Source organism: Xyrauchen texanus, chromosome 3 (genome assembly GCF_025860055.1).
Source record: "Xyrauchen texanus isolate HMW12.3.18 chromosome 3, RBS_HiC_50CHRs, whole genome shotgun sequence".
Taxonomy (NCBI): Eukaryota; Metazoa; Chordata; class Actinopteri; order Cypriniformes; family Catostomidae; genus Xyrauchen; species Xyrauchen texanus.
The window spans coordinates 38,147,619-38,173,781 of NC_068278.1; the positions used below are offsets into that span (position 1 = coordinate 38,147,619).

Here is a 26,163-nt window from a genome sequence, read left to right on the forward strand (position 1 = left end):
TGCAAGATCATGACATTGTTTTGGCCGCTTTACCAACCGTCAGGCGTAAAGCATGTGTCCAATTGCTTGAAAAAGCACACCTCCTCTCAACAGGCTGTATATTTTGAGGGATCATTATGGTCAAATAAAAATTTACAAATTTAAATAAAAAAAAAGCAAGCACCACTTAAAAGAGAATAATAGTTGTTTCTGATGTTCAAAAAACACACACATTTGGGTCTATATTATGTGCGCTTTTAATTTATTTTGTAGTAGAAAACCAAAATTAATCCATGTAATTTTTGTGAATATATCCCATGAAACAGAAGCAGAGTGAAACTGAACCAACTATAATGCGATGCAAACTTAAAGACGATCTTTTAAGAAGTTTTAAGAGCAGTTGCAATAACCACCTGGCTAGTGGTCAAGGCTGGAAACAGCACCTCATTGGCTGACGTGGCTCTTTCCTGTTGAAGGAGTGTCAACATTCACCCAAAATAAATGTCATGCAACATAAATCCTACTCTTGCCTTACAACCGCTTGAACTATCACAGCAACTCTATCAAATCATATGAATAGTGACTCCCAATACATTAAGGCATTTTCTGACTTCATGTGAACTATGGCTTATGATAAATTTACTTTGAAGGCAGAAAGTAATTCTCTGCCAATTATAAAGCATCCATTAAAACAGCAGTTCCAAGTTCCTTTAGCTTCTTCAAATAACTTGGAAGGAATTTGAATTTAGTTGTTTTCCAGAGACATTGACTTCTGCAAAGGTTAAACAGAAGGTGCATCTGAAGTGGCATTCATCCTACTGTATGTGTATTTACACAGACTGTTTAATGCTGCTCAGGGGGGACATAACACTTTACACTGAACTAAAGCAGCATCAGAAATGGCTTTAAGGGTGGTTTCACATATAGTACTTTTTAAGTTAACCAGTTTGGTTAAAATAAACCAGAAAGGGAACAAGCCGCAAATGACAGTACTTTTGGTGTTAACAATTTAAGTGGACTTAATAGAGGACCCAGTTTCTTTTTTGGTCCGCTCCATATTAATGTGGTCTTAGACCCCTTATTGTTCACACCACAGCTCCATAAGAACTCAGACTCCATTGCAGCTAGGGCTGTTACGATTATGAAATTTGGCTGACAATAATGTTTCTTAAATAATTGTGATTATAATAAGCAATTGTCATATAAATTGTCATACTTCTTAAGTTTCACATATACTTATTCCAGATAGGCCTACACCTTACGTAGTAATTTAGTGATGTTTAACTTGAACTCATATAATAAAACGGGGCTATTTGATTTCTTTTAAGACTTTAAAGAATCTTGAATTTTTCATTAACAATTATTGCACAGGGATAGAATTACATAAAAATTCATATCTTATGTTAAATCATTTATGAAACCCAGACAACACCACCAATTATATTACATTGTGCAATAGTAATAATGCAAACTGTATTTCTGTCCTAAATTCTCTCACGTTATGTTAAGGGTCTTCGATAAAACCTATAAGCCCTTATTTCGCATGAATGGAAACATTTGAAATTCTTTGTACATTTGAAAATATGTTTCTTTATATATCATCTCGAGAGTAATGGAGCAAGCAAGTATCTCCTCCTGCATGTCATTTAAATTGTGTAAGCAATTTAAAAACATTTGCCATTGCGCAAATAAAATTTAAGTGAAACTATAAAAATCCTCGCTTGTAATTTCATGGGAGGTTGGGGTGAACCTCTTTAAGGTACGCTCATCAGATCATTTTAAAGTGGTTCATCTTAACACGCTGCTCTGCTCAGAATGTGGCCAGTTCGTTCATTTTAGGTGCTCAAATAAAACAACAAGAATGGTATGTGTGACACAAAAACACATCATGGTAATCATGGTTATCTATATTCGCTTAAAATTCCCATTTGTGGACAGTAAATTGTGACTGGAATATGAAGTATGTAATGCAGCTTTGTATGGCAAGCCACAAGGTACTTATGTCATAAAATGCAAAGCAGACTGGTACCTCTTCAATTTCACATTGCACAAATCAATCAAACCACAAAAGGACCCACAAACAAACCATACAGCTCACTTTTGAGTCCATTTAGGGCAGTCTGAGACCACTTGCATTGTTCACATAAACACATAATACCGCTCTGAGAGTGCTCAAACGAACTAGGTGATACTAGGGGCTGAGGTAGGTCAGAGCAGGCATTATTTAGTCTGGCTTTATGCGGTATTGTGTCTTTAAACAGAATTATGAGCGGGCACAGAACATCCTTAATGTGGCTGTGTAATGACACCTTAACAATCATCATGGAAAAAAAGAATGTAAAGACAGTTTAGAGCTAACTTACTGTAAATGCAAAAGTGTTCCCTTCTCTGACATTCAAGAAAATAGAAAGAGTAGTAGGAATGTAAAAATCACACACAAAATATAAAATAACAGAAGTAGTGAACAATGTTAACTTTCCACTCTAACTTCAAAGAGGTTCTCATAACACTGTGTAGAAAAGAGATGTAGATATTAGGGTTGCCACAGTGTATGGTGTTACCAGTTTTACTCATACAAGGGACAACACCGGTGTAACATTTTATACTGGTGGAAAAATTATGAATGGAAATTCCAATATCAATACAATAGCCTAAAGAATAGAATAGCCTTAAATAAAGAATAGTTGCCTAATGAAGAGTTTGCAACCCATGATAAATTAACCTAAATAACACATTGAAAGCCAGATGTTCTTTACCAACTTATCAAATTACACAGGCAGCAAAGTACTCGCACTGACAGAAGACGCTTAATTGCAGGCAGTAAATATAATGTGCATGGTGGTAACAATGCACAACTAAGACGTCTCGGATTCGGAATGACACAAGAAATGCTGTTAGACACACAGACACATGCTTTCAGAAACACACTTTATTATATTTTTAAGAACAGATGACAGAAAACTATCTATGTGCGAATGTCTGACGCAATGTTTGTTGGGAGGCATCCAGTCTCGTGGAACACACATACTGTATGTAAAGTGTGCTCTGTCTGTCTTTGTTTCAGTCTTCAAAATCTTTTTGCAAGAATATTATCATCTATCAGAATGCTGCAAATAACCTCAGACCATCTTAGCTCAGGAGGTACTTTAAGTTCAGTTCACTTCATTTCCACAGAGCAGTTCCTTGTAAACGCAACTCTGCAGGGTCACTCTATTTATAGACTATACATCTGTGATTAAATCATAAGATAATACAAAAACACATTCACCTCGAACCATGATTTATATTTCAGTCATTATTATCATCATTATAATTGTTATGTCTACATTTAAAATCGTTTTTAGATTTTAATTTGTATTAGTAATTTTCGGTAGAGAATGCATGGATGAAGAAGGTTAGTTTCCAAAGAGATGTTGCCCTTCACAACTGTTGAAAAGTCATCTTTCTAAAATTTGAACAACACAATTTTAATTTAATTGCACTCAATATAAAAATAAAGTTCAAAGTTTGAAATCAAACTGATTTGCATTATTGTGTAGGCAATTGCTTAACGGAAATTACTCCATAGTACCACCTTGCGTCCAACCAGCAGTAATTCTGGCGTGAACACCGCACCGGTGTGAAAATTATGATACCGTGGCAAGACTAGTAGAGATGTAGACAGACAGCTCACTGGAAACAGTCATATTATATGGCTAACAGGGACGAAATTTAAATGTTATTCATTTCAGTTTGTTCTGAGCAAAAACTGTATTTTTTTCATTCCAGTTCAGACGTTCCGCAGCCTCCTTTCCAAAAGGTTACGGTTAGAACAAAATAAAAGAAAGGTTAATAAATTTCCTTTAAAAATGTCAGTACTCTGTACTAAGTGGTGGGTGAAATATAAGTTGCAGTGTTGCCAGATCTCACAGGAGAAACAAGCAACATGGTCTGGAAAACAAGCCCAAAATAAGCCACTTGCCTGACCAAAATAAGCAAAAATAATCAGGTAATTATTTTCCTGTATGGAGCATTTATCAGCATCATATCTAACAATACTGCGATGGACTGGCGACCTGTCCAGGGTGTCCCCCGCCTTTCGCCCAATGTTAGCTGGGATAGGCTCCAGCCCCCCGCGACCCTGTACACAGGATAAGCGGTTGACGATGGATGGATGGATGGATGGATATCTAACAATAATATATTGAAGACTTGGAAACAACTGTGAAATATACTTTTTACCTCTAATAATGTTTTCCATGTAACTGGATTAGCCATGCATGTACAGTATATGTAGTTATTACACACAGTTGTTAAAAAGATCTTCATTCACAGAATGTGACATCCACAACGGGCAATTAGGAAAAGAAATGTGTGATGAAGCAGTTTCTTTCAGGATCAAAGTACATGTTTATTTTTTTGGGGCAACATGTAGTGGTGTAGTTCCAAAATGTACTGTGATAAACCCTTTGGCCTTTAGTTCCATGATAAAATTATCAAAACAAAATGAACCGGTTATAACAAGTTACCAGCATTTCAAAATAAAGTTTTCACTCCGGATCAATTGAAAATCACTTTGTTCCGGTTTTCGGTTACATTCTGCAAAATTTTCGTAAATTTTTTCCGGTTTTTGTTTTCGTTCCATGAACTGTTTTAGTCCCTGATGACTAATAGGCTAATTACCGAATTAGAATTCTTCACTTCATGTGAGACAGTCATTAGTCTTTGGAATTAGTCATAAATGCGTGTTAAGCCAGAGTTTACTAAAGCTAAACATATCAACTTTAACTAACATGTAATGGAGCAACATTCTCTTCAAATTATTGATCCACCATGACAGTGGTTAACTTGATTGAAAAAACTGCCAGTAGACAAAGGCTATTTACAATAATGCCCGCTATAGCACCCTTTGCAACATTTAGACTACTTGAGTTGTGTTATGAATTGCAATTGACACATTTCAGAACACAAAAATCGAGCTTGCATAACAAGGAAGAATTTGCATTCTCATACTTGGTTAGAGTATGTTTTGGGCACTAGAGTTTAACTTTATGTCAGCAGCACACATACACACACACACACACACACACACACACAAACACACACATGCGCACACCCTAAATCCTTGCTTGCTCAAGGTAGGGCTAAATTATTTTTTATTTTTTTATGTTTCCATTTAAAAACACAGAACATCAAACACAGTTACCAGCTACAATCTAGCAGGTACACACAAAAAACAAGAAAACAACCTTGAATAGATAGCAGTGTTAGCCACAGCAGTTTCACCATCACTTCAGGGTTACTTTGCCTCTATTTATTTTCATTCTTCTACCTGGCCTGCAGCTCAGGCTAAATATGACAGCTAAAAGAACACATGCACACACACGCTCATTCAAATTAGAGATGTGGTCGACTAATTGACTAGTTGTCCAACAACTGACTAGTTGATTAGAGGGTCAACTTCTAAAATTTATATTTTTAGTGGTGGTGGTGGTTTTAATAGGAGACGCAGCTTCATGACGATAGCTTGCTCTGCTTAAAACTGAATAATAGACAGAATAGTAAAACCCTCTTCAAGAAGTTTTCTCTCTTTAATACTTTAGTCCACTTATGCACTACTGCTGTTTCAGCCATGAATCGCTGCATCAACAACACATTTCAAGATGATCACTGTCGGACATTAAATCCTCTGCAGACAGTGATGTTCCCACATTTTTTAGGTGCTTTAGAGAGATTAAAATATTTTGAAGATTCTGTTTGACAATGCTTAAATAAAGAGTTGATGTTAGAAAGGTTATACTGCTTGATGTCTTGAACTATATGTGTACCCGAATCATGATCTTGCAGTTCTGTGCTTTTGAATGCGAATACATTGAAACGCATCATTCTGAGTTCAGGATGCACATACGTGGGCTTTATGCCTTTGTGAATAGGATCCCTTCTTAATTCTTACATTGATAGTTTTGTGCAATAATATGTTATAGTTATAGTTTATATAGTGTTATAGTATATATATATCCGTTAGTTACCATGTTCCATGTCGGGGTCACGTAAACATTACAGAGCCTAATTATACATTATTATTAAAATCACAATTGTTAAGAGGAGAAAAGACATTACGCTCATATAGACAGAATGAATCAACAGAGCGGGTTGCCACAAGGAGGTGATGCTGTCAGCAGAAGTGGGAGGTGAGAATGAGAGCAGAGTGACAAGTTAGTAGAGGATCACACAAACCACAGACACATGCACACACACCAGGCATGGCTGCCACTTTATAAGATCAGCTAATGATAATGCTCCAGCTTCAGTTTACATATTTGGAAACATAAAGAAATCTATTAAAATTAAATAAATAAAGTCAGCATAGTGATTTTATACACATGCTTCACAAACACCTCAGCATTTCACTTCTGCACAATCTAATGCACTGTTGTTGCATGTATAAAAGCAGAATGTGGTTTATGTGGTTTAATTTTAGCATTGGTGAAAGAGCAACAACTTTAAAGATGGCTTTAGATGTAATGCTCGAAGCAGCAGTGGAAAATGTTCCAACTGTAGAGCTGGCATGAGGGTTTTCTTTGGTTTGTACTAGTTGATGATATTTTCTTGTGGTTATGCTAATACAGTAGGCCTACAGGAAATGGTTAAATGTGCTTAAGAGGATGTTAAAACAATTTGTCAATGAAACGTAAACTTAGTGGTTTGAAGTACGAGGTCCTTCTTGGCATGAAGTATGTACATAATGTGATGGGATGACATGTTAAACATATGTTAACAGCACTAAAGAAAATCAAGTGTTTGTTTTCATTATCAAAAAAATCAAAGGGAACTGAGAAATCTTGACTGTAACCCATCAGGCTTAAGCTCTGCTAAGTCATAGGAGAAACTGTGGAATTTTTAGAATGACTACTAGTTTAAAAGTTAAAAATGTTTTTATCAAACTCGCAGCTCAACTATCAGTGTTGAGACTTGAGATTAGGGATGTGCTTGAGTAATCGACTAATCAAGTAAACATTCTGCACTGGCAAGTTGAATGTCTGTTGTGAGCTGCACTGAACACTGTTCCCTCTGAATCTCTCAGCACACCTCACAGTTACAATTGAGTCCAATGGGGAATGCCGTGGATCCACGTGTTGTTGTGGTGTTGGATGAGAGAAGAAGATATCACGGCGTCTGTGCTTTCAAGCAAACCGAAGTGTAGCAATATCTGTAATATTTAGATTCTTATTGAATTATACTCAATTGATATTCAGTTCTTGTCGGAGTCATGCAAACCAAATGGACAAGGATCTGCTTTTATGATGAAAAAAAAAATGCAGAGCAGTAGGCAAATCTTATCAGACCAGTAAGCGTTTATGTGCTTTAAGTCTTAGTGCTTTAAGAACACCAACGGAGTGTATTTTATAAAAAGCCAACTTTCACCACTTTTTCTGAATAATTACATGTGAAATTATAAAAATGTGATAGCATATATACAGTAGACTCAAAGTTAATATATGTCAGTATAGACCTGTTCAGCTTATAGCCCAAAAACCCAGAAGAGAATTCTCCATGGGTTCCCATGGGATATTCCTATAGGTTTTATAATGGGGTTTTTGAACTTATGATGTTCTACAAAACGTTGTTCTACAACTTAATTTACACACAGTCATTATACCTCAAACGTGAATTTTGAAGCCATCACACAGCAGCTTCCATTTATATTCATGTATATAGTTACATTAATATTTTTTTCCCACAAAAAAACAAACATTTGTTGAAGTTATCTTATTTTCAAAGTATTCTTGGTAACGTTTGAAAAAAGATAAATAAATTTCACATACATGTCATACTAGTATTTTTTACTTACATTTTAATTTAAGAGTAATACAGTACTCATTTTTTGTGGGTTAGAGTACTCGACTACAAAATGACTGTAAAATGCCCATCTCTAGTTGAAAGCTTATGTATGAGGAATGTGGCATTTAGTATTATGGTCTGATGTAATTGGGGAGTTTTGACAAGGAGGAAAGCAAACAAAAATCATCCAAGCATACAGTAAGTCTGCAGTTTCACACTTTTTATGGCATAGAAAACAAATCATCAATCACCAACTTCTTCAATACAAGGCATTTTGAGAGCATCAGAAAAAAGTGTGAGTGAGAATAGTGGGTGAGTGGGTGAGAGGGTGTGTGAGAGAGAGAGAGAGAGAGAGAGATGAAAGACGAGTGAAAATGAGAGTTATAGACTTTATTCTATAAGCGCCATATTCATTTTTTTGACAGGAATGAAAACGAGGATGTGAGGGACATTGTACTGTTGTTTATTGCAGTGTTAGTTGTTCAACTGATGAAATATTGCTAAAACATCTTTACAAAAAAAATTCAGAAGTCCAAAACACTACAGAAAATACAAGTTATGAAGATTTGATGTGATCTGGCACCTTTATACAGCTTTATACAGTGCATGCCATTGAAGAAACTGTAAGTCTATCCCTCAAAATCTTGTTTTCATTCCCATCAAACACTGGATATGAATAAGGTCTATCAGGGACACAGTAGTGGCAGAGACAAAAAAATGGTGCTCTTGAGACTAGCCTCAGGTCGGAGCTAGTCTGTTAGGCATGCACATGGTAGCCAGCAGTGTGTATTGTTGCAGCCGTTGTCTACCCTTCTGTTATATTAACTGCCAGTGTGGCTTACAAAAACACACCAAACTCACACACAAATGTTCTCTTCATCAAAGCACACAAAACTCTGCACCGCAAAGATCGAAAAACCAAACATCCTCTATACAAAGTCCTTCACAGCTGTAAGTGAGAAAGCACACAGACACACACACACACACACACACACACACACAAAACCTGTTCAAAAAGCAAAAGATACAGGGTCTACTACAGGCCAAAGTGAGTCTGAACGAGCATGATGCAGAAGAAGAGAAAAATATACGTTTATCCTTTTCAATAGACACCAATTTTTTATTAAAGTAAATGTGAATCATCTCTACCCTTACAATAGCACTTCACTGCTAACCAAACAGATGAGTTAACAGAAAAACTTCCACCCGTGGCTCCACCACAGTTACAGCATCCTCTAACCATTGGTGAGTGCTATAGTATCTTCTGTGCTGATTGTTTGTCCTACTTCGTGTTTAACATACTGGTTTTAATGTCCATCAATGAGGACAAGACAGAGGACATCCCTCCTTTGAGATAATGCCAATGAAAGTGGCCATAACTTTACAAAGATTGCAGAAAAAAGAGGAGAGAGGTTGACTATGCAGTGATATAGGAAACAGTTCCTTCCATGGCTTACATATTTGGATATGTTTTAACTTCTACGTGAGAGCTGAGTTAAGGTAGATAAAACAGACTGTAAAGGCATTTTCATTTCCTAAAGGTTCAAATTTCTCACGATTCAGTTTGTACGACGATATTACGGTCACAGTTTTGGTACGGTTCGGTGCTTACTAAATTCAGAGCCAAATCCAAATAAGAATACCCCGGTACTAAATGTGGTAAACATTTCAACATTTTCGCCCTTATGAAAAATCAACACAGAAGCCATTAGTTTCAACATGTTTTTGTTAGTAAAACCATAGTAATCACAAAATTAACCATGGTTCATACAGTCATGGTTACTACAATGTTACTATTGTAAAACAGATTCTACAGTATTACTGTAGTAAAATCATGGTTAATTTTATTTCTTCCAAAAAACCATGGTTACAGAAGTCATGGTTACTCTATAATTTTTTCTTAAGGGTCCTTAAAAATTTGTTTTATTTAATTACTAAGTCAACATTTTAACTGCATTATAATGTTAATGCATCAACATAAAGAGCATTTCAAACTCAATCCAAATGTACTCAACATTTGGAAACTGTACATAACTATCCTCGAGCAACCCCGCATCCACATGTGTGGACGTTGTATTTTGGTTTTGCTATACACAATAGATAATTTAAATTAATTTAAACCAACTGATCTCAGTCCAGGACACTCTGGGCAGTCAGTAAACGGTTAATCTTTCAACGCATGTGACAAAACAACATGGCACCGATCACAGCAGAGTTTGTCTTTGGGAGAAATGACAACAAAACTATATGGTAAGAAACCAATTAAGTTTTTACACTGAAACCTATTTGAGTCAAAAGATTAGAGTCTCTAGTTTCATCCAATATGCCATTTAAATTTATTTTTTTTGCGATATATCAAGTAACGCCACACTGCTGAACACAGTGTACAATACATTGGACAATAGTGCTAGGTTTTCATTAGAAATCCTATATTTACTGTGCATTATCATATTGAGAAAAAAAATGCTTTCAGAGGATTTATATGGAGTTAGGATGAAAATAAGGGGCATTTCCTAACCAGTGCAGACAGACAGCACACTGGAGGTTAAATCATTCTCTAATTAGGGAGTAAGGGAGCATCATATATCTTTCCTATGAAGCCAAGTGCATTCAAACCAAACTTCCTATCAAAAGTTCAGTTTCAGGCTGCAGATGATGTTTGAACCACTCAACATGGCTGTTAGACATGGGACAATGGTAATTAGTACTAGTGATTGGACGATGCTGACCATGACTTCTATCATAAATAATTATGCTAATTTCTGTTTGGTAAAATTCTTCCACACTGGCTGTCACTTGTTTGTTTGACAGTGCAAAGAGAGAACATTGAGATTTTGTTGCCAAAGAAGAAAAACAAAATTGTAACACAAAATTATGATAATTTTTATTTCTACAGACCATTTCAAGGACTGTTCGTTGGTGACATCGCTGTTACTTGAACATTTCCTGCTTGTCAAAACAGAGACTATTTAGCAGAGACTAACTTCTGTTAAAAATAATGGGTAAAATTTCAATGCCCAATGGCATCCAACGGTCAATGAAAATAAATACAGCCTCATCACAGCTGCCTTTAAACACAGAGCGTGCCTCATCTCGGGAGACCTGTCTCTACCTGCTGGAGTCTTCTCGGGTCCAGGAATGGAGCAGGTGGGTGAGTTAGATGCATAGCTGGACCCGCACCCCAGAACCCTGGCATGAGTTAGATGTGTTCCCAAAACGGCTGCTGAGTGGACTGACTTACCTTGAAAATGACATTTTGTTGAAATACGTTTGGACCGTTCTAATTCCTTTGTTTTTGTTTACATTCTTGAAATGGTCTATAGTTTTTTATTTGTGCTTTTCCTAAATACACATTGTTCCTAAGCAGCTTTACAGAAAATCAGCTGTAATGTCTGAAACATCTCAAACACTTGAATAACCAACACTCCTGGAAACATAATAAACAGTTTGATTAAATAAAACTTGTTATTATTTAAAATTTTACAACTTAGTCCTGCTGCCCACATATGTGGACATACATTTTTAGGAAAACTATTTGGTTTAGCTTTTAGTTTTGTCATGTTTATTTGGTGCTAGTTACAAATCATAAAGGAAAATGGAAAATGCACACATCAGTCTGTGACGTAATGAAGCTAGGAAGCAAGTTGCAAGTTGACAATTAGTTTATTGACAGTCAAATTGAGAAGATAGGGAAAAGTCCGGGTGATGGTCTAGTGGCGTAGAGTCTCCAATGGTCAGATGATCGTGGTGAGAAGAGTGAAGAGAAGTGTTGAACAGACACGGCTGAATCCGGTAACAGCAAACAGGACACCGAAACAGGGACAACGAGAGAACTGGACTGGAACTCTGAAGAGCTTAACAACACCGACATCACAAACAACGATCTGACAAGGAGATGAGAGAGTGGTGAGAATTTAAAGGGAATGGGAATGAGTAACAGCTGGTGAGAGGAGTGATTGCGCAGAGCGCTAATCATGGTACAAACAACACGCCCACACATTCACGCACCCACACAACACACACTAAGAACAAGGCACGAGACAAGGAAGAGACATAGGATTAAATACCGCGGACAGTACCTCTCCCCTAGGAACGCCTCCTGGCGTTCCCAGGCTCCCTTACCTGCCGATTGTAGTCATCGATAAGGGAGTGATCCAGAATGTCTCTGGCCGGTACCCAACCTCTCTCCTCCGGACCGTAACCTTCCCAGTCCACCAGGTACTGAAATCCGCGCCCCTCCGCCTTGAGTCCAGAATACGGTTGACCGAATAGTAGGTTCCCGCCTCACGAAGTCGCGGGCGGGGGAACCGAACCGGCGGGTTAATGCGGAATAAAAGACGGGTTTTATTTTGGATACATGAAATACGGGTGAATTCTCCTGTACGCTGGAGGAAGGTTGAGGCGGACTGCCACCGGACTAACGATCTTGGTGACAGCTAACGGGCCAATAAATTTAGGTGCAAGTTTATTAGATACGGAACGTAGAGGAATGTTCTTAGTAGAAAGCCACACTTTTGACCAACGACGATAACGGGAGGCCTAGACCGTGGCGATCAGCTTTGGCCTTGGTGCGTGACCCCACTTGGAGTAGAGTCTCCCGGCCCTAGTCCAAGTGCGGTGACACCTCTGGATCTAAGGCGTGAGCGGAGGGGACCGCGACTCGATTCCAGACTAGGAAAAATAGGTGGCTGGTAACCTACACTACACTCAAACGGAGATAGGCCCGTGGATGATACTGGTAACGGTTGTGGGCGTACTCAACAAAAGACAGTTGCTGACTCCATGAGGAAGGATTCTTGGATACCAAACATCGTAACGCTCTTCCAGATCCTGGTTGGCTCGCTCAGATTGACCATTGCTCTGGGGATGAAACCCTGAGGACAGACTAACAGTCGCTCCCAGTAATTTACAAAATTCTCGCCAAAATTTGGACACAAATTGGGGTCCTCTGTCAGAGACCACATCTGTCGGGAGGCCATGTAGCCGAAAGACGTGGTCAATGACAATCACCGCTGTCTCCTTGGCAGAGGGTAATTTGGGCAAGGGAATGAAGTGGGCCGCCGAGAACCGGTCCACCACGGTTAAAACTACCGCGGTGTCCCTGTGAGGGTGGGAGGGCGGTGATAAAATCTAGAGCTGATATGGGACCAGGGTCTCGATGGCACCGCAGCGGTTGAAGTAACCCGCCTGGGGGTCGATTGAACTCTTACCAGTGGCGCAGACTGAGCAAGCCAAAACAAAACTGTGAACGCCACTTAACCATCAAAGGCCACCAGAATCGTTGCTTGACTAAAAACTTAGTTCGATTAACTCCTGGATGACAAGCCACATTAGAACAATGTCCCCACTGAATAACGCTGGACCGTGAACCCTCCGGCACAAACAAACGGTTCGGTGGGCACCGAGCCGGGCGCACTCCTTCTAAGGCCGTCTTGACCTTCGATTCGATCTCCCATGTGAGTGTAGAGATGAATAGAGTCTCTGGTAAAATGCACTCGGAGTAGACGGGCGCTCGAGTGATCAAAAATACGTGATAAAGAATCGGGTTTGATGTTCTTGGAACCCGGCGTACGAGAGAGTAAAATCAAAACGACCGAAAAAAGAGCCCACCGAGCCTGCCTGGAGTTTAATCTTTTAGCTGTGCTAATATATTCCAAATTCTTGTGATCGGTCCAGACGATAAAAGGTACCCCGAACCCTCCAACCAGTGGCGCCATTCCTCCAAAGCTAACTTGACTGCCAACAACTCTCTGTTACCAATGTCATAATTACGCTCGCCGAGGACAAGCGATGAGAAAAAACGCCGCAAGGGTGTATCTTGTCGCCTGAAGGAGAACGCTGGGATAGCACTGCGCCTACCCCCACCTCTGATGCATCGACCTCCACCACGTAACTGACGTGATGGATCAGGGGTTATCAGGATGGGGGCTGAAACAAAGCAACCTTTCAGTTTGGCAAACGCAGCTCAGCTGCGCCTGACCACCTGAACGTTGTTCTGGGGAGGTCAGGGCGGTCAGAGGTGTGGCTAGTTGACTGAAATTGCGAATGAAACGCCGGTAGAAATTGGCTAACCCCAGGAATCTCAGTAGGGCCTTACGAGACTCTGGACTTGGCCAATCTACCACAGCCTTGATCTTCTCAGGATCCATGCGCATTCCCTCAACCGACACGATGTACCCTAAGAAAGGAACAGACTGTGCATGAAAAGCGATTTCTCGCTTTGACAAAAAGCCCATTCTCTAGCAATCTCTGAAGCACTAGCCGGACGTGCTGCACATGTTCCTGGAGAGAAGAAGAAAAATCAATATGTCATCCAGGTAAACATATATGAACTGATCAACCATGTCTCGCAGCACGCCATTGACGAAGTGCCTGGAAGACCGCTGGGGAGTTGGACAAGTCGAACGGCATGACCAAGTATTCAAAGTGACCCCTGGGGTGTTAAAAGCGGTTTTCCATTCATCCCCCTCCCTGATGCGGACCAAATGATAAGCATTACGTAAATCCAATTTCGCGGAAGATGGATGCTCCCTGCAACCTCTCAAAAGCTGAAGACATCAACGGTAGAGGATAAGTATTCTTTACCGTGATGTTGTTCAGCCCCCGTAATCAATGCAAGGTCGCAGAGATCCATCCTTCTTCCCCACAAAAAGAATCCCTACCGCTGGAGAAGAGGAAGGGCGGATGAATCCATTAGCTAGAGAATCAGAAATATATTTCTCCATAGCCTCCCTCTCTGGAATCGAGAGTGAATATAACTTGCCCTTAGGCGGAGATGTACCTGGCAATAACTCTATGGCACAGTCATAGGGACGATGTGGAGGGAGAGAAGTCACCGAGACTTACTGAACACCTCCTTCAGGTCCAGGTACTCATGGGCACGCTAGATAAATCCACCGCCTCTTCCTGAAAAACAGGGACAAAAACAGACTAACAGGCAGAAACAAGACAAGACTTATGACATTGAGTGCTCCACGCTGACACAGACTTAGACTGCCAGTCCACTTTAGGGTTGTGATGGGTGAGCCAGGGATGACCAAGGACGATGGGGGCAAGAGGAGTGTCCAGTATGTAGAAGGAGATGGTCTCGTGTGATTGCCTGACGTGACGAGAGTGATGTCTTCAGTGGCTAGGGAAATGGTGGGAAGTTTCTGGCCATTGAGGGCGTGAACAGCGATCCGTGAGTGAGAGACTTGAGGGGACTTGGTGGTTGAGTGCAAAAGTGTAGTCCATGAAATTTCCTTCGCCCCAGAATCCAGAAGTGCTCGACAGTCGTGGACGGTGATTAGACCATTGAAGACTTACCGGAAGGAGGGTAGATGTGGATGAGGTCTTCGGCGGAGATCCCACCCGATAGTAGCCTCATACTTGCTATCGGGCGGATCCTTTTAAAGGACAGTTGTAGGCAAAATGTCCAGCACCACCACAGTACAAACACAGTCCCTGGGATCTCCGCCTTTCCTTCTCCTCCCGGAAAGCCGGGCTCGACCCACCTGCATGGGCTCGATCACAGACGGGCTGAACGCTGCCCCCGCTCCAGAACATTGACCGCCTAATCCTCTCAAGGGGCGGTTGGTTTGTACTCGCTGTTCCATTCTGGATAACCTTAGCGCCCACTCTAAGCTCAAGGCGATCAAATCGCTTAGCTTGGTGGGGAGATCCATGGCGATATCTCCTTTTGGACGCCGATCAGCCAGCCCATGCAGGAACATGTCCCACTGCGCCTCGCTCCATTGGCTCTCCGCCGCTAGCGTCCGAACTCGATAGAAAAGTCTGATACAGATCTCTCCCTGACGCAAGTCGGCCAGCACTCTGGCTGCCTCTCTACCGAGACAGCACGGTCGAAAACTCGCTTCATCTCCGCGGAGAGTGCTTGAAAAGAGGTGCAGCATTCATCTTGATTCTCCCACACCGCCGTTCCCCAAAGGGCCGCTTCTCCCAGAAAGTAGCGCCAGGACAAAAGCTTACCTTGGTTCTTTCATCACAGAATGTTCTGGGTTGTAAAGAAAAATGCATTGAGCATCGTGTTAGAAAAGCTCGGCAAAAATTAGGTTCACCTGAATATAGCTCTGGAACCGGTAGGCGGGCTCCGACTGGGAGGGGGCGCTGGTGGTGGTTGAGGAATCAGCGTGCGCGGTGGCGCAGTGGGAGCTCGCAGAAGTTGAATTTGCTGGGTGAGTCCGACACCTGCGCCACTAGAGCCTGGACAGCCGAGCCGTGTCATTGAGATTCTTCTCCTGGTTCTCCATACGAAGTCTGCTGTTCATCACGTAATTCTTCTAGGCTGTCTGAATTGTTACTCGCTGCTTCCATCTTGTGGTCAGATCGTTCTGTGACGTAATGAAGCTAGGAAGCAAGTTGCAAGTTGACAATTAGTTTATTGACAGTCAAATTGAGAAGATAGGGAAAAGTCCGGGTGATGGTCTAGTGGCGCAGAGTCTCCAATGGTCAGATGATCGTGGTGAGAAGAGTGAAGAGAAGTGTTGAACAGACACGCTAATCCGGTAACAGCAAACAGGACACTAAACAGGGACAACGAGAGAACTGGACTGGAACTCTGAAGAGCTTAACAACACCGACATCACAAACAACGATCTGACAAGGAGATGAGAGAGTGGTGAGAATTTAAAGGGAATGGGAATGAGTAACAGCTGGTGAGAGGAGTGATTGTGCAGAGCGCTAATCATGGTACAAACAACACGCCCACACATTCACGCACCCACACAACACACACTAAGAACAAGGCACGAGACAAGGAAGAGACATAGGATTAAATACCGTGACACAGTCATGCTTGGGTCTCAGAAGGCTATAGAAGGAATCACTTTTAAAATGGATACGAGAAGGGATGTTGTCGTGCGGCTCCAGTGTTTTAATAATATGCTGAAATGTCAAATCTTCATCAAACAGAGTAGGACAACATATTTGGCAATAATCACCATTTTATGTATGTCTGTTCGATTTAGCGTCGAGTAGTGTTTCAGTAAAATTTCAGCAGTCGGTACCAATACCAAAGAAATTTCACAGTTCTCGATACCAATTTCGGTACCACAGCATAAATATGCTAATATGAAAATGTGCTATTGAACGCACACGTTTAGCCTATTTAAAAAGTTACATTTCAATGTAAATAATAAATTAAAAGAAATGCATGTTTCATTCAAGTGTTCTCAAACAAGCGTTGCTTAAGTGTTTTTAAGTAGCACCCTACTGAAATCTGTTTTATTCTTTACCAAATCATGTTTTCCTTTTTGTTATTATTCTTATTTTTCAGAACTCCATGTTTTAGAGTTCAATTTAATTTCATCATCAAAATGGTGTCTAATCAATCCATTCTTAAAATGTTTAACAAGTGAAAATAAAAATTTTCAGCATGTCATTGCATTTTTTTTTGCCAAACTTTTATTCAAGTCTTATTGTGATATATTGCTTAATTATTACTATTATTATTAATTATTATAATTACATTACATTTAACTATACAATTGTAATATATTTCTGTCAAAATTTCTTAAATTTCAGGGCTCTAGCTTATATTTTGAAACATGCTTTTATTATGATACGTCACTTTCCAGATAAACAGTTTGCGACACGGAGACTTTTTAATCACATCTCAGCTCATCTCTTTGCACTGGCCTTTGAGTCTGACTAATGAAATGTAGGACACGGTTTTGGAGTGTTTGTATTTTGTGTTTTAGATTACTGGTGTTTGTGTATGTGGTAAATGGTTTTTTTTTTATGTTTTAAATTGTATTACTGTGAAGCACTTTGGTGAACTCTGTTGTTTTAAATGCTATATAAATAAAGTTGAGTTGAGATTAAAGCACAAATGCTGTGATCTAATTATATAAATATGTAGTTTACATGTGCTGCATGGTTCACTGTAGATTAGTGCTCTGCTTTGTCATCTAATAAAACATGTTGTGAATGATTCCCAATGTCTGTCGCATTTCCAGTGGATGAGCGATCGGATTTATACATTCAAAGTACGCAGCTCTTCCACACTAAGATTGCAGCCTATAGCGGTTTAATAAATCACACTAGGACATAACATGATTTTAATTTGATAAACTGTCCATTTCAGTGTAAGGAGTAACAGAGCACATGCTCAAAATGAGTCATGTGTCAGTCATACTGTGCGCTGATACCGGGTAGAGTTGGTGCTCGGTTCTACCGATGCTACAGAAAAACTGGTATCATTACATCTTTTTACACCAAAGTAACAGTACTTTTGACAACACAAGCACTTACTGCCTGCTTAAAAACGGATGGTGTGTGTGCAGTTTCGTGCTCACCTATGTGCAGCATGCTATTGTCCTTGTTCATATTCAATGTATTAATCCTTGATCATATTCAATGTATTAATAGGAGTTTAAAGCACTCGCTTTGAGCAACATCTGCAACTGTTTTGACATTTTTTTTATCATCACTGTTGAAAATGACTGCAAATCGAAAATGTCTCTTAGCGGCTTATCTTCTCCGCTTGCCATTTTCAACTACACACCAACGCATACAGAACTGTGATGTCATTAACTGCATTAACATACTATGACGTGAGACACAGACACATTAGCAGAGTTGTAACTGTGTTTTTCTATTTGACGGTGTATTTTCTTCACCAAACCATATGCTCCAGATCTGTCGTTAGTGAACCTTGAGGTGAAACGCGGTACAAATGCTTACCAAACCATGAGTGGCGAACCATACGGTTCTGTTTTTAACAGAGAACTATTACACTCCTATTAACCATATAGCCTTTCTTAAAGCAACATGAAAAACTGAAGTGAACTACTCAATTTGTTTGAAATTCGACTTTTGGGCCTGATGAAAATTATACATGCAGTCACAGGTACCATACACTTTCTGTTCCATAAACTTAATGAATCAAGACGATTTAATGAGTTTATAGATATAAATTGGGGTTTTTCTTCCCTTCCATTTAGATTTATCTCCTCCAGCATCTTCACAAGGTCTTTTGCTGTTGTTTTGGGATTGATTTGCACTTTTCGCACCAAACTAAGTTAAGCTCTAGAGACAGAATGCGTCTCCTTCCTGAGCAGTATGATGGCTGCATTGTCCCATGGTATATATACTTTGCATACTATTGTTTTTACAGATGAATGTGGTCCCTTTAGGCATTTGGAAATTGCTTCCAAGGATGAACCAGACTCTTGGCTGATTTCTTTTGGTTTTTCCCATGATGTCAAGCAAAGAGGCACAGAGTTTGAAGGTAGGCCTTAAAATACATCCACAGGTACACCTCCAATTGACTCCAATTAGCCTATCAGAAGCTAATTGTCTAATTTTCTAAAGGCTTGACATCATTTTCTGGACTTTTCCAAGCTGCTTAAAGGGACAGTTAACCTTGTGTATGTAAACTTCTGGAATTGTGATATAGTCAATTAAAAGTGAAACAATCTGTCTGTAAACAATTGTTGAAAAATTACCATTACCATTTACCAAAATTACCATTGTCATGCACAATAAATATGTCCCAAATGACTTGTAAAAACAATAATTTGCTAATATAAAATCTGTGGAGTGGTTAAAAATGTGTTTTAATGACTACAACTTAAGTGTATGTAAACTTCAGACTTCAACTGTACATAATTTCAAGGAATGCCACTAGGCTTTATCTTAAAGAATGCTGGAAATTTACATGGAGTTTTCCACAGAAGGAAAGGAGAGGGGTGGTGGGAATGTGGGAATGTTGATATTCTGATGTTGTTCTGATTTTAGGAGCACAATGCAAAAGTCTATGTCAGAATTACCTTTGGAGAACAAATTTTGCTAATATACATTACAATAATGATTAATAACAAAACCTTTCCACCAGCATTAACAACGTGCTGGCTTGTCGAAGAATAATTTCAAAAGGGTTTGGAGCCTTTCCAAACACACACATACACAAAACAAATACACAGGCTTTGCACAAAAGCACTCTGCTACACACACAAAATGGATATAAACAAGGCAGTGCATATTTGGGGGCTAACAGCATCAGAGAGCACATGCAAATTAGTTAATTCCTTGAAACAAAACAACCGTCAAAAGCCATCAATGTGCAACAACTGTCACTTTAGAGCTTGATGTCAACTCAAGATAGCACACCTTTTAAGTATAATCGTGCATTTCTATCTAAATATATCTATATAGTGTGTATATAGGCAGGGCTCTAGGGCAGGTTTAAGTGGTTTACAAATACTTTTTTTAGATTACAAACTGATAATTACAAGGGTATTATGCTATAAATGTGGTTTATGAGGACATTTCTAGTGTCCTCATAATTCAAATTGCTTAAAAACGTACTAAACGATGTTTTATTGAAAATGTAAAAATGCAGAAAGTTTTTTGTGAGGGTTAGGTTTAGGGGTAGGGTTAGGGTATATAATCTATAGTTCATACAGTATAAAAATCATTATGTCTGTGGAGAGTCTGCACCAACATGTGTGTGTGTGTGTGTGTGTGTGTGTGTGTGTGTGTGTGTGTGTGTGTGTGTGTGTGTGTGTGTGTGTGTGTTTTAAAAAGAAATACATACATACAGATACAAACTCATACAGTAGCAATGTTGAACACTGAGGGGTGCAATAAGGTAAAAGAGGAAAGGGTATTCCCAGTGGCTTTTAGTTGCATGTCAACCAGGAAGTTGACAGCTCAAAGCGAGAGAAACACAATCTACAACAAGATGTTACTTTTTCCATGAAGTAATTGTTGGCCTCAGAATACGCTAAACCTAATGCAACAAAGGGCTGCCGTAAGGTCTCTAACAAATCATGCCACAAAACACAGCTCAGGCCAGACACAACCCACCACTCAAAAATTTCACTGTACTGTTTTTGAGTAGTTTATGTTAAATTTTCAAGTTTGGGGGATCAAGTTTATATTTATTTTTTTACTGTAAATTTAATAGGGATGGGTGATAGCACTTATTTTCTTTTCGATATGATACCAAGTGCTTTTAGGCCAGTATCGCCAATACTGATACCAATGCCGATACCTCGATTAAAAAGACAATGGCAGAGTCGCAAACTACAAATTGCAATATTAGCTTATCTACATCAGGCTTAGCCCCTCCTTCATATCAAAACCCCTGTTCACCTTAAAGAGGACGTAGCAAAGAAAGTCCAGTTTAAGTTGAGGGTTGCTCAGTGTGTGTGCAATGAGTTAATAAATGTGTTTAACTGACCCAAGTGGAAAGCCACGAGACGTTATGCATATGCAGCAGTAGAGTCTGCAAGGAGGTCAGATGCAATGGAGATGCTTCATTAATGGCTCTTTGCCAAATCTATTTACGCCAGTTCACAGCGGTCACACCTGCATCCCACCAAACAACCCTTGATGGCACATGGAATGTGGTACTTGCTATGTTTGTAATAAATTTAATTTCTGCAGTATTTTCATGGTCTTGATTGTTAAAATGGAAGTATCACCTTTTTAAATTTGAATAACCAGGCATAAAGTTGTTGTACAAACAGAAGTGCTGTAGCAGAAAACATGTCACAACTCCACTCCAAGTGTAAATCTGTCATTTGAGGTAATTATGCAAATTTGCCATGACTATGGGTGTGCAAACATGAAACTACAATGCAACAACAGCAGGCTAAACTATGATGGAAAAAATGGCAATTATCTTAATGTCCTATTTCTCACATTTTACAGACACTAAACCTATTCCATCTGCACAGAGAGGTATTCAGAGCCACTGGAATCAAGTGTATTTTAGACGAGACTTAAGGGAAACTTTGATAAAAAGAAGCGAATTGGGTGAGTGTCTACGCAGCCCTATCAAAACCATGACATAAGGGACAAACACATAGAGGAGTGGTCGACCGATATATATATATACATCGGTGAGGCCGATAAATCGCCGATATTCTGACTTATTCATTTTCAATCCGCCAATACATTTTTCCGTTAGGCCAATTTGTTATTTGAGGGTGCCAAGAATCGCCTGCTTGCATGTAAACGACCAGTTATGGCTCATTTTGTTGTTTTGTGCATCGTGTTACTACAATAGACCGGTGTGCAACACAGTTTCATTTAAACAGTTCACATAAGAGACGCAACAGAAGCGTATGAGCTCAAAATGTTAACGTTTTCGCCTGTTTCATTCTCCCTATCTCTCCTCAATAGTTCCTTGTAACCTCAAGGCCTAGCGGTGGTGTAGTGGTCTATGCACATAACTGGTAATCTGGTAATCAGAAGGACGTTGGTTCGAGCCCCACAGCCACCACCATTGTGTCCTTGAGCAAGGCACTTAACTCCAGATTGCTCCAGGGGGATTGTCCCTGTAATAAGTGCACTGTAAGTCGCTTTGGATAAAAGTGTCTGCCAAATGTAAATGTAAATGTAAGGCCTTGCCTTCAAGGAAACCAGGAAAATGCTGCCTCCGGAGGCTGTATTTGAAGGTAGGATGAAAATAAGGTTCTTTTCAAATTGTTAGGAGACCAGTTTCCTTAAAAGTTCCATTCATTCAAAACAGCTGTCAGTTAAGCATTACATTAGGCAGCAAGGTAGCAAGTCAGCTACCTAAGCTTTTGGATGCAGCTAAAAGTGCTTCATGAGTAATGTAAGTAAATCTCTTATTCACTATGCATATATATATATAAGCAATTTTATGTTTTTTATTTACTATATTAAATAGTGTGATATATCTGCATTTTATCAGCCTATCTGCCACCCTGCTCTCTGGATATCGGTCGACCGCTAACACACATTATTTATGTCATGCCATGTGGTTCTCTGATTGATGAAGCTTTCTCTGCTGTAGTATGTAGTTGTTCACTAGACTTGCCACGTTATCATAATTTTCACATTGGTGCAGTGTTCATGTTCAAACTAACTAACACTGGTATTACCGATGGTTGGAAGCTAGGTGGTACTTTTGAGTCATTTTCGTTAAGCAATAGCCTACACGATAACACAAGGCAGCTTGATTTCAAACTTTGAACTTTATTTTGTATTTATCTTAACAAAATAAATCAAATGAAACTGAAAAAGAAGTGCAATACAAATTGTGTTGTTCAACTTTTTGAAAGATTGCTTTTAAAAATTTGTGAAGGGCAACATCTATTTGGCAAAGAACCTTCATCCGTGCATTCTCTCCATCATGGGCTACCGGTCTGGTATTTCGTTGTCTGGGCAAATACATCACTTATTATGGGTTGTTGAGTGTTCAATGTTGGTGTTTTGATCCCAGGACCCAGTTTAGCTGCTTCGGAAGGGTAATGGTTTTGAATGTGTGTGAATAAATTTGTTTTGTTCCCTCCAATGGGCCGATATGCAAGAAATGTGTTCACAATATTTTTATTATATATATAGTATAGTATATTATATATATAGTATAGTATAGTCTATATATAGAGTGACCCTGCAGAGTTGCGTTTACATGGAACTGCTCTGTGGAAATTAAGCGAACTGAACTTAAAGTACCTCCTCGAGCTGAGATGGTCTAAGGTCATTTGCAGCATTCTCATGGATGATAATATTCTTTCAATTTTTTCAGAAGACGGAAACAAACAAAGAGTGAGACCCCTTTACATACTTGTGTTCCACGAGACTGCACACCTCCCAACAAACAGTGCATCAGACATGCGCATAGATAGCTTTTCTGTCATCTGTTCTTAAAGCGCGTGTTTGTGAGTCTAACAGCATTTCTTGTGTCATTTCGAATCTGAGACATCTTACATTTACCCACCACGCACATTATATTTACTGCCTGCAATTAAGCGTCTTCTGTCAGTGCGAGTACTTTGCTGCCTGTGTAATTTGATAAGTTGGTAAAGAACATCTGGCTTTCAATGTGTTATTTAGGTCCATTTGTCACAAAATATTCTTTATTTAAGGTTAATTTATTTGTTAGGCTATTGTATTGATATTGGAAGTTCCATTCATTATGTTCCACCAGTATAAAATTTTACACCGGTGTTGTCCCTTGTACCGAGTAAAACCGGTAACACCGCAAACTGTGGCAACCCTATAGTTCACCATGAATTTGGCTATGAAACATGATTTTTAAACAATGAAGTTGAAATAACAGGAAGATGGCTTCAATGGAAGCATATACCATTCCACTCAAGGTACAACGTGTTGTGCATTCTAAGATGCTATTCTGCTCACTTCAATTGTACAGAGTGGTTATCTGAGTTACTGTAGCCTTGTAAACAAGATCATATTTTTTCCCCATTCTGAATGTTAATGTGAAAATAAACTAAAACTCCTAACACGTATCTGAATGATTTTATGCATTGCACTGCTGACACACGATTGATAATCGCATGAATAAGTAGGTGTACAGGTGTTCCTAATAAAGTGCTCAGTAGTGTAAATATTGATGCATGGATCTAAAGTGTCGATACAATATCAAGAGAGAAACTATCATGATATATTGATATTTGATTGTATCGACACTGTCCTAAATGTTACCGTAAAATCTAAATAAATCATGCACTTAAATAAATAAAGTTTCAAAGGACAGAAACAACAATAAATGTGAATTTACAAACATATTCTCCACTCTAGTATAACAACAACATGCTGTTTTAAAAGTGTACCGATCGTTATCTCATTTAGTAGATACACAGCAGTGCTACTTTTCTTAAGAGCAACTCAAACGTAGTATAAAACAAAGCAAAATCCAAATATTCCAAATCCAAATATAACACTCATTTACAACAAAATAAAGCTCTGTTGAGCGTCCTCTGAAACAAACTGCAGTAGGGCAATGTAACCTGAAGCATGATGTTTCTCACATTATGTCTCACTGAGGAAGTAGAAAACTGGTTTCTCAAGTTCTGTAATGTTGGTCGCCAGAGCATTATCTATCTCTTTAAACAATGTTTCGTTTTCAAAGGTAAAGCTAGCTATTTCCTGTACATGTGAAATACATTGACTATGCCTTTGAGCCAAAAAACTTCTGCAGATGATTGTGTGTGCTGATGGCTCAGTGGGACAGGTGGAAGAAGTTCTGCAGTACATGTACATTTGCATCTCCGTCCTGTCAAGCTGCATAATACTGGTGCACAAAGCTATGTCAAAAGAATGGTTTTCCACTCTCGGAGACCGATGGCCAGGTACGTTACAGAGGACAAATCGATTCTGGTGTGCCCAAATTCTAACTGTGTGGTCATAAAAGAGGTTGAATGGAAAATGACAGTCTCTCTAGTCATAATATCCCGTGCCATAAAAGAGAGCAAGGCTTGAACAGCCGTTGCAGGTTAACTGGCAGATATGACTTCATCTATATTTTATGACACTGGCATTGTAAGGAAACTCCTCAAATTACCAATATATTCTTGAAATCAAGATTGAAGAAATAAGACAGTAAATTGCCCTGACAGTCACAATTATTTATAGCCTAAGCTTTGAACAAAGTGCTAATGATTTGTGTCAGTGTTACTCTAAATAAAGACCCAAACTTGGAAAGATTGGTGAGTGCGCTTGAAACCGCATCATTACAGATAGATCTCATCAGCAACGTACTCCACTTAGTCCGTAGCCTACCCCTTACATCTGGCATCTCGTACTCTTATCATGTTTCTTATGAAATACAGAAGTAGAAAACAAAAGGCGTATAAGCCACTCGGCAGTAGAGAATAACTTTCTTCCGCTGGGGGAAACGCATCAGGCTGCGAGGATGATCAGCTCCACAGGCATGATTTATGCATTTAACTCATACTCAGAATAAACATTTTTAAAACACCGCCAGGGAAACACACGTTAGGTTACTCACCGTTTGGTCCATATTTTTCTGAATTAATTTTCACTTGTTCCAGCGTGAGTCCAGTGTTTTCGTTCACACCGAAGTTTGCTAAAACTTCTGATGCGGATTTAGTGTGGGCGTTTTCCATCTCGAGGAACTGTTTACTACGAGCACTTGAACGACATGTATTTATGACAAATTACACAGAGGTTACGGACGAGCTCTGAGAAATCAACAAATCTCCACCGAGGTGCTATCTGACCGCCAAGCGGAGGTGGTAGTCTATGCTGTAGTCCACCTGCCCCTTCTGCAAGCCGCCGGTTTGAACCCGTGTATGGTACCTCCGTGCGTCCTGAAGCTGTTCTCTGTGAGCTCGAGTGATGTAGTGCGCGCGCGCGCCCCGCGTTCCCTGAAGGTGCGCGATGTTCCCGCCTCTTTTTCCGTGAGCTCGCCTGTTTAAGCACCGTCCGCTAGCTCTTATTGGCTCGCGTTACCTGAACGAAGAGAAAGGCTCACATTCGCTTTATACATACTTGAAGAAAGAGTGCCGTAATCGAAAACTGTCAGGAGAAAATTAAAACGGTGAGCAGTGTGTCGTAGATGAAGAAAGCTGTCGAGGTGACTGTGAGTTATGCAGATGGCCACGCTACAGCCTGTCAACT

General features: G+C 39.6%; 1 protein-coding gene across 2 annotated transcripts in view; it reads right to left on the minus strand.

Moving 5' to 3' along the window:
* Positions 1–25,911, minus strand: part of LOC127622492 (sarcoplasmic/endoplasmic reticulum calcium ATPase 3-like) — an 83,916-nt gene extending 58,005 nt beyond the window's left edge. For both annotated transcript variants that reach the window (XM_052096593.1, XM_052096600.1), the window contains exon 1: positions 25,532–25,911. In XM_052096593.1, the coding sequence (XP_051952553.1) occupies positions 25,532–25,649 (118 nt within the window). In that variant the 5' untranslated portion in view covers positions 25,650–25,911. The remainder of the gene's footprint in view (positions 1–25,531) is intronic.
* Between the last annotated feature and the right edge of the window lie 252 nt (positions 25,912–26,163).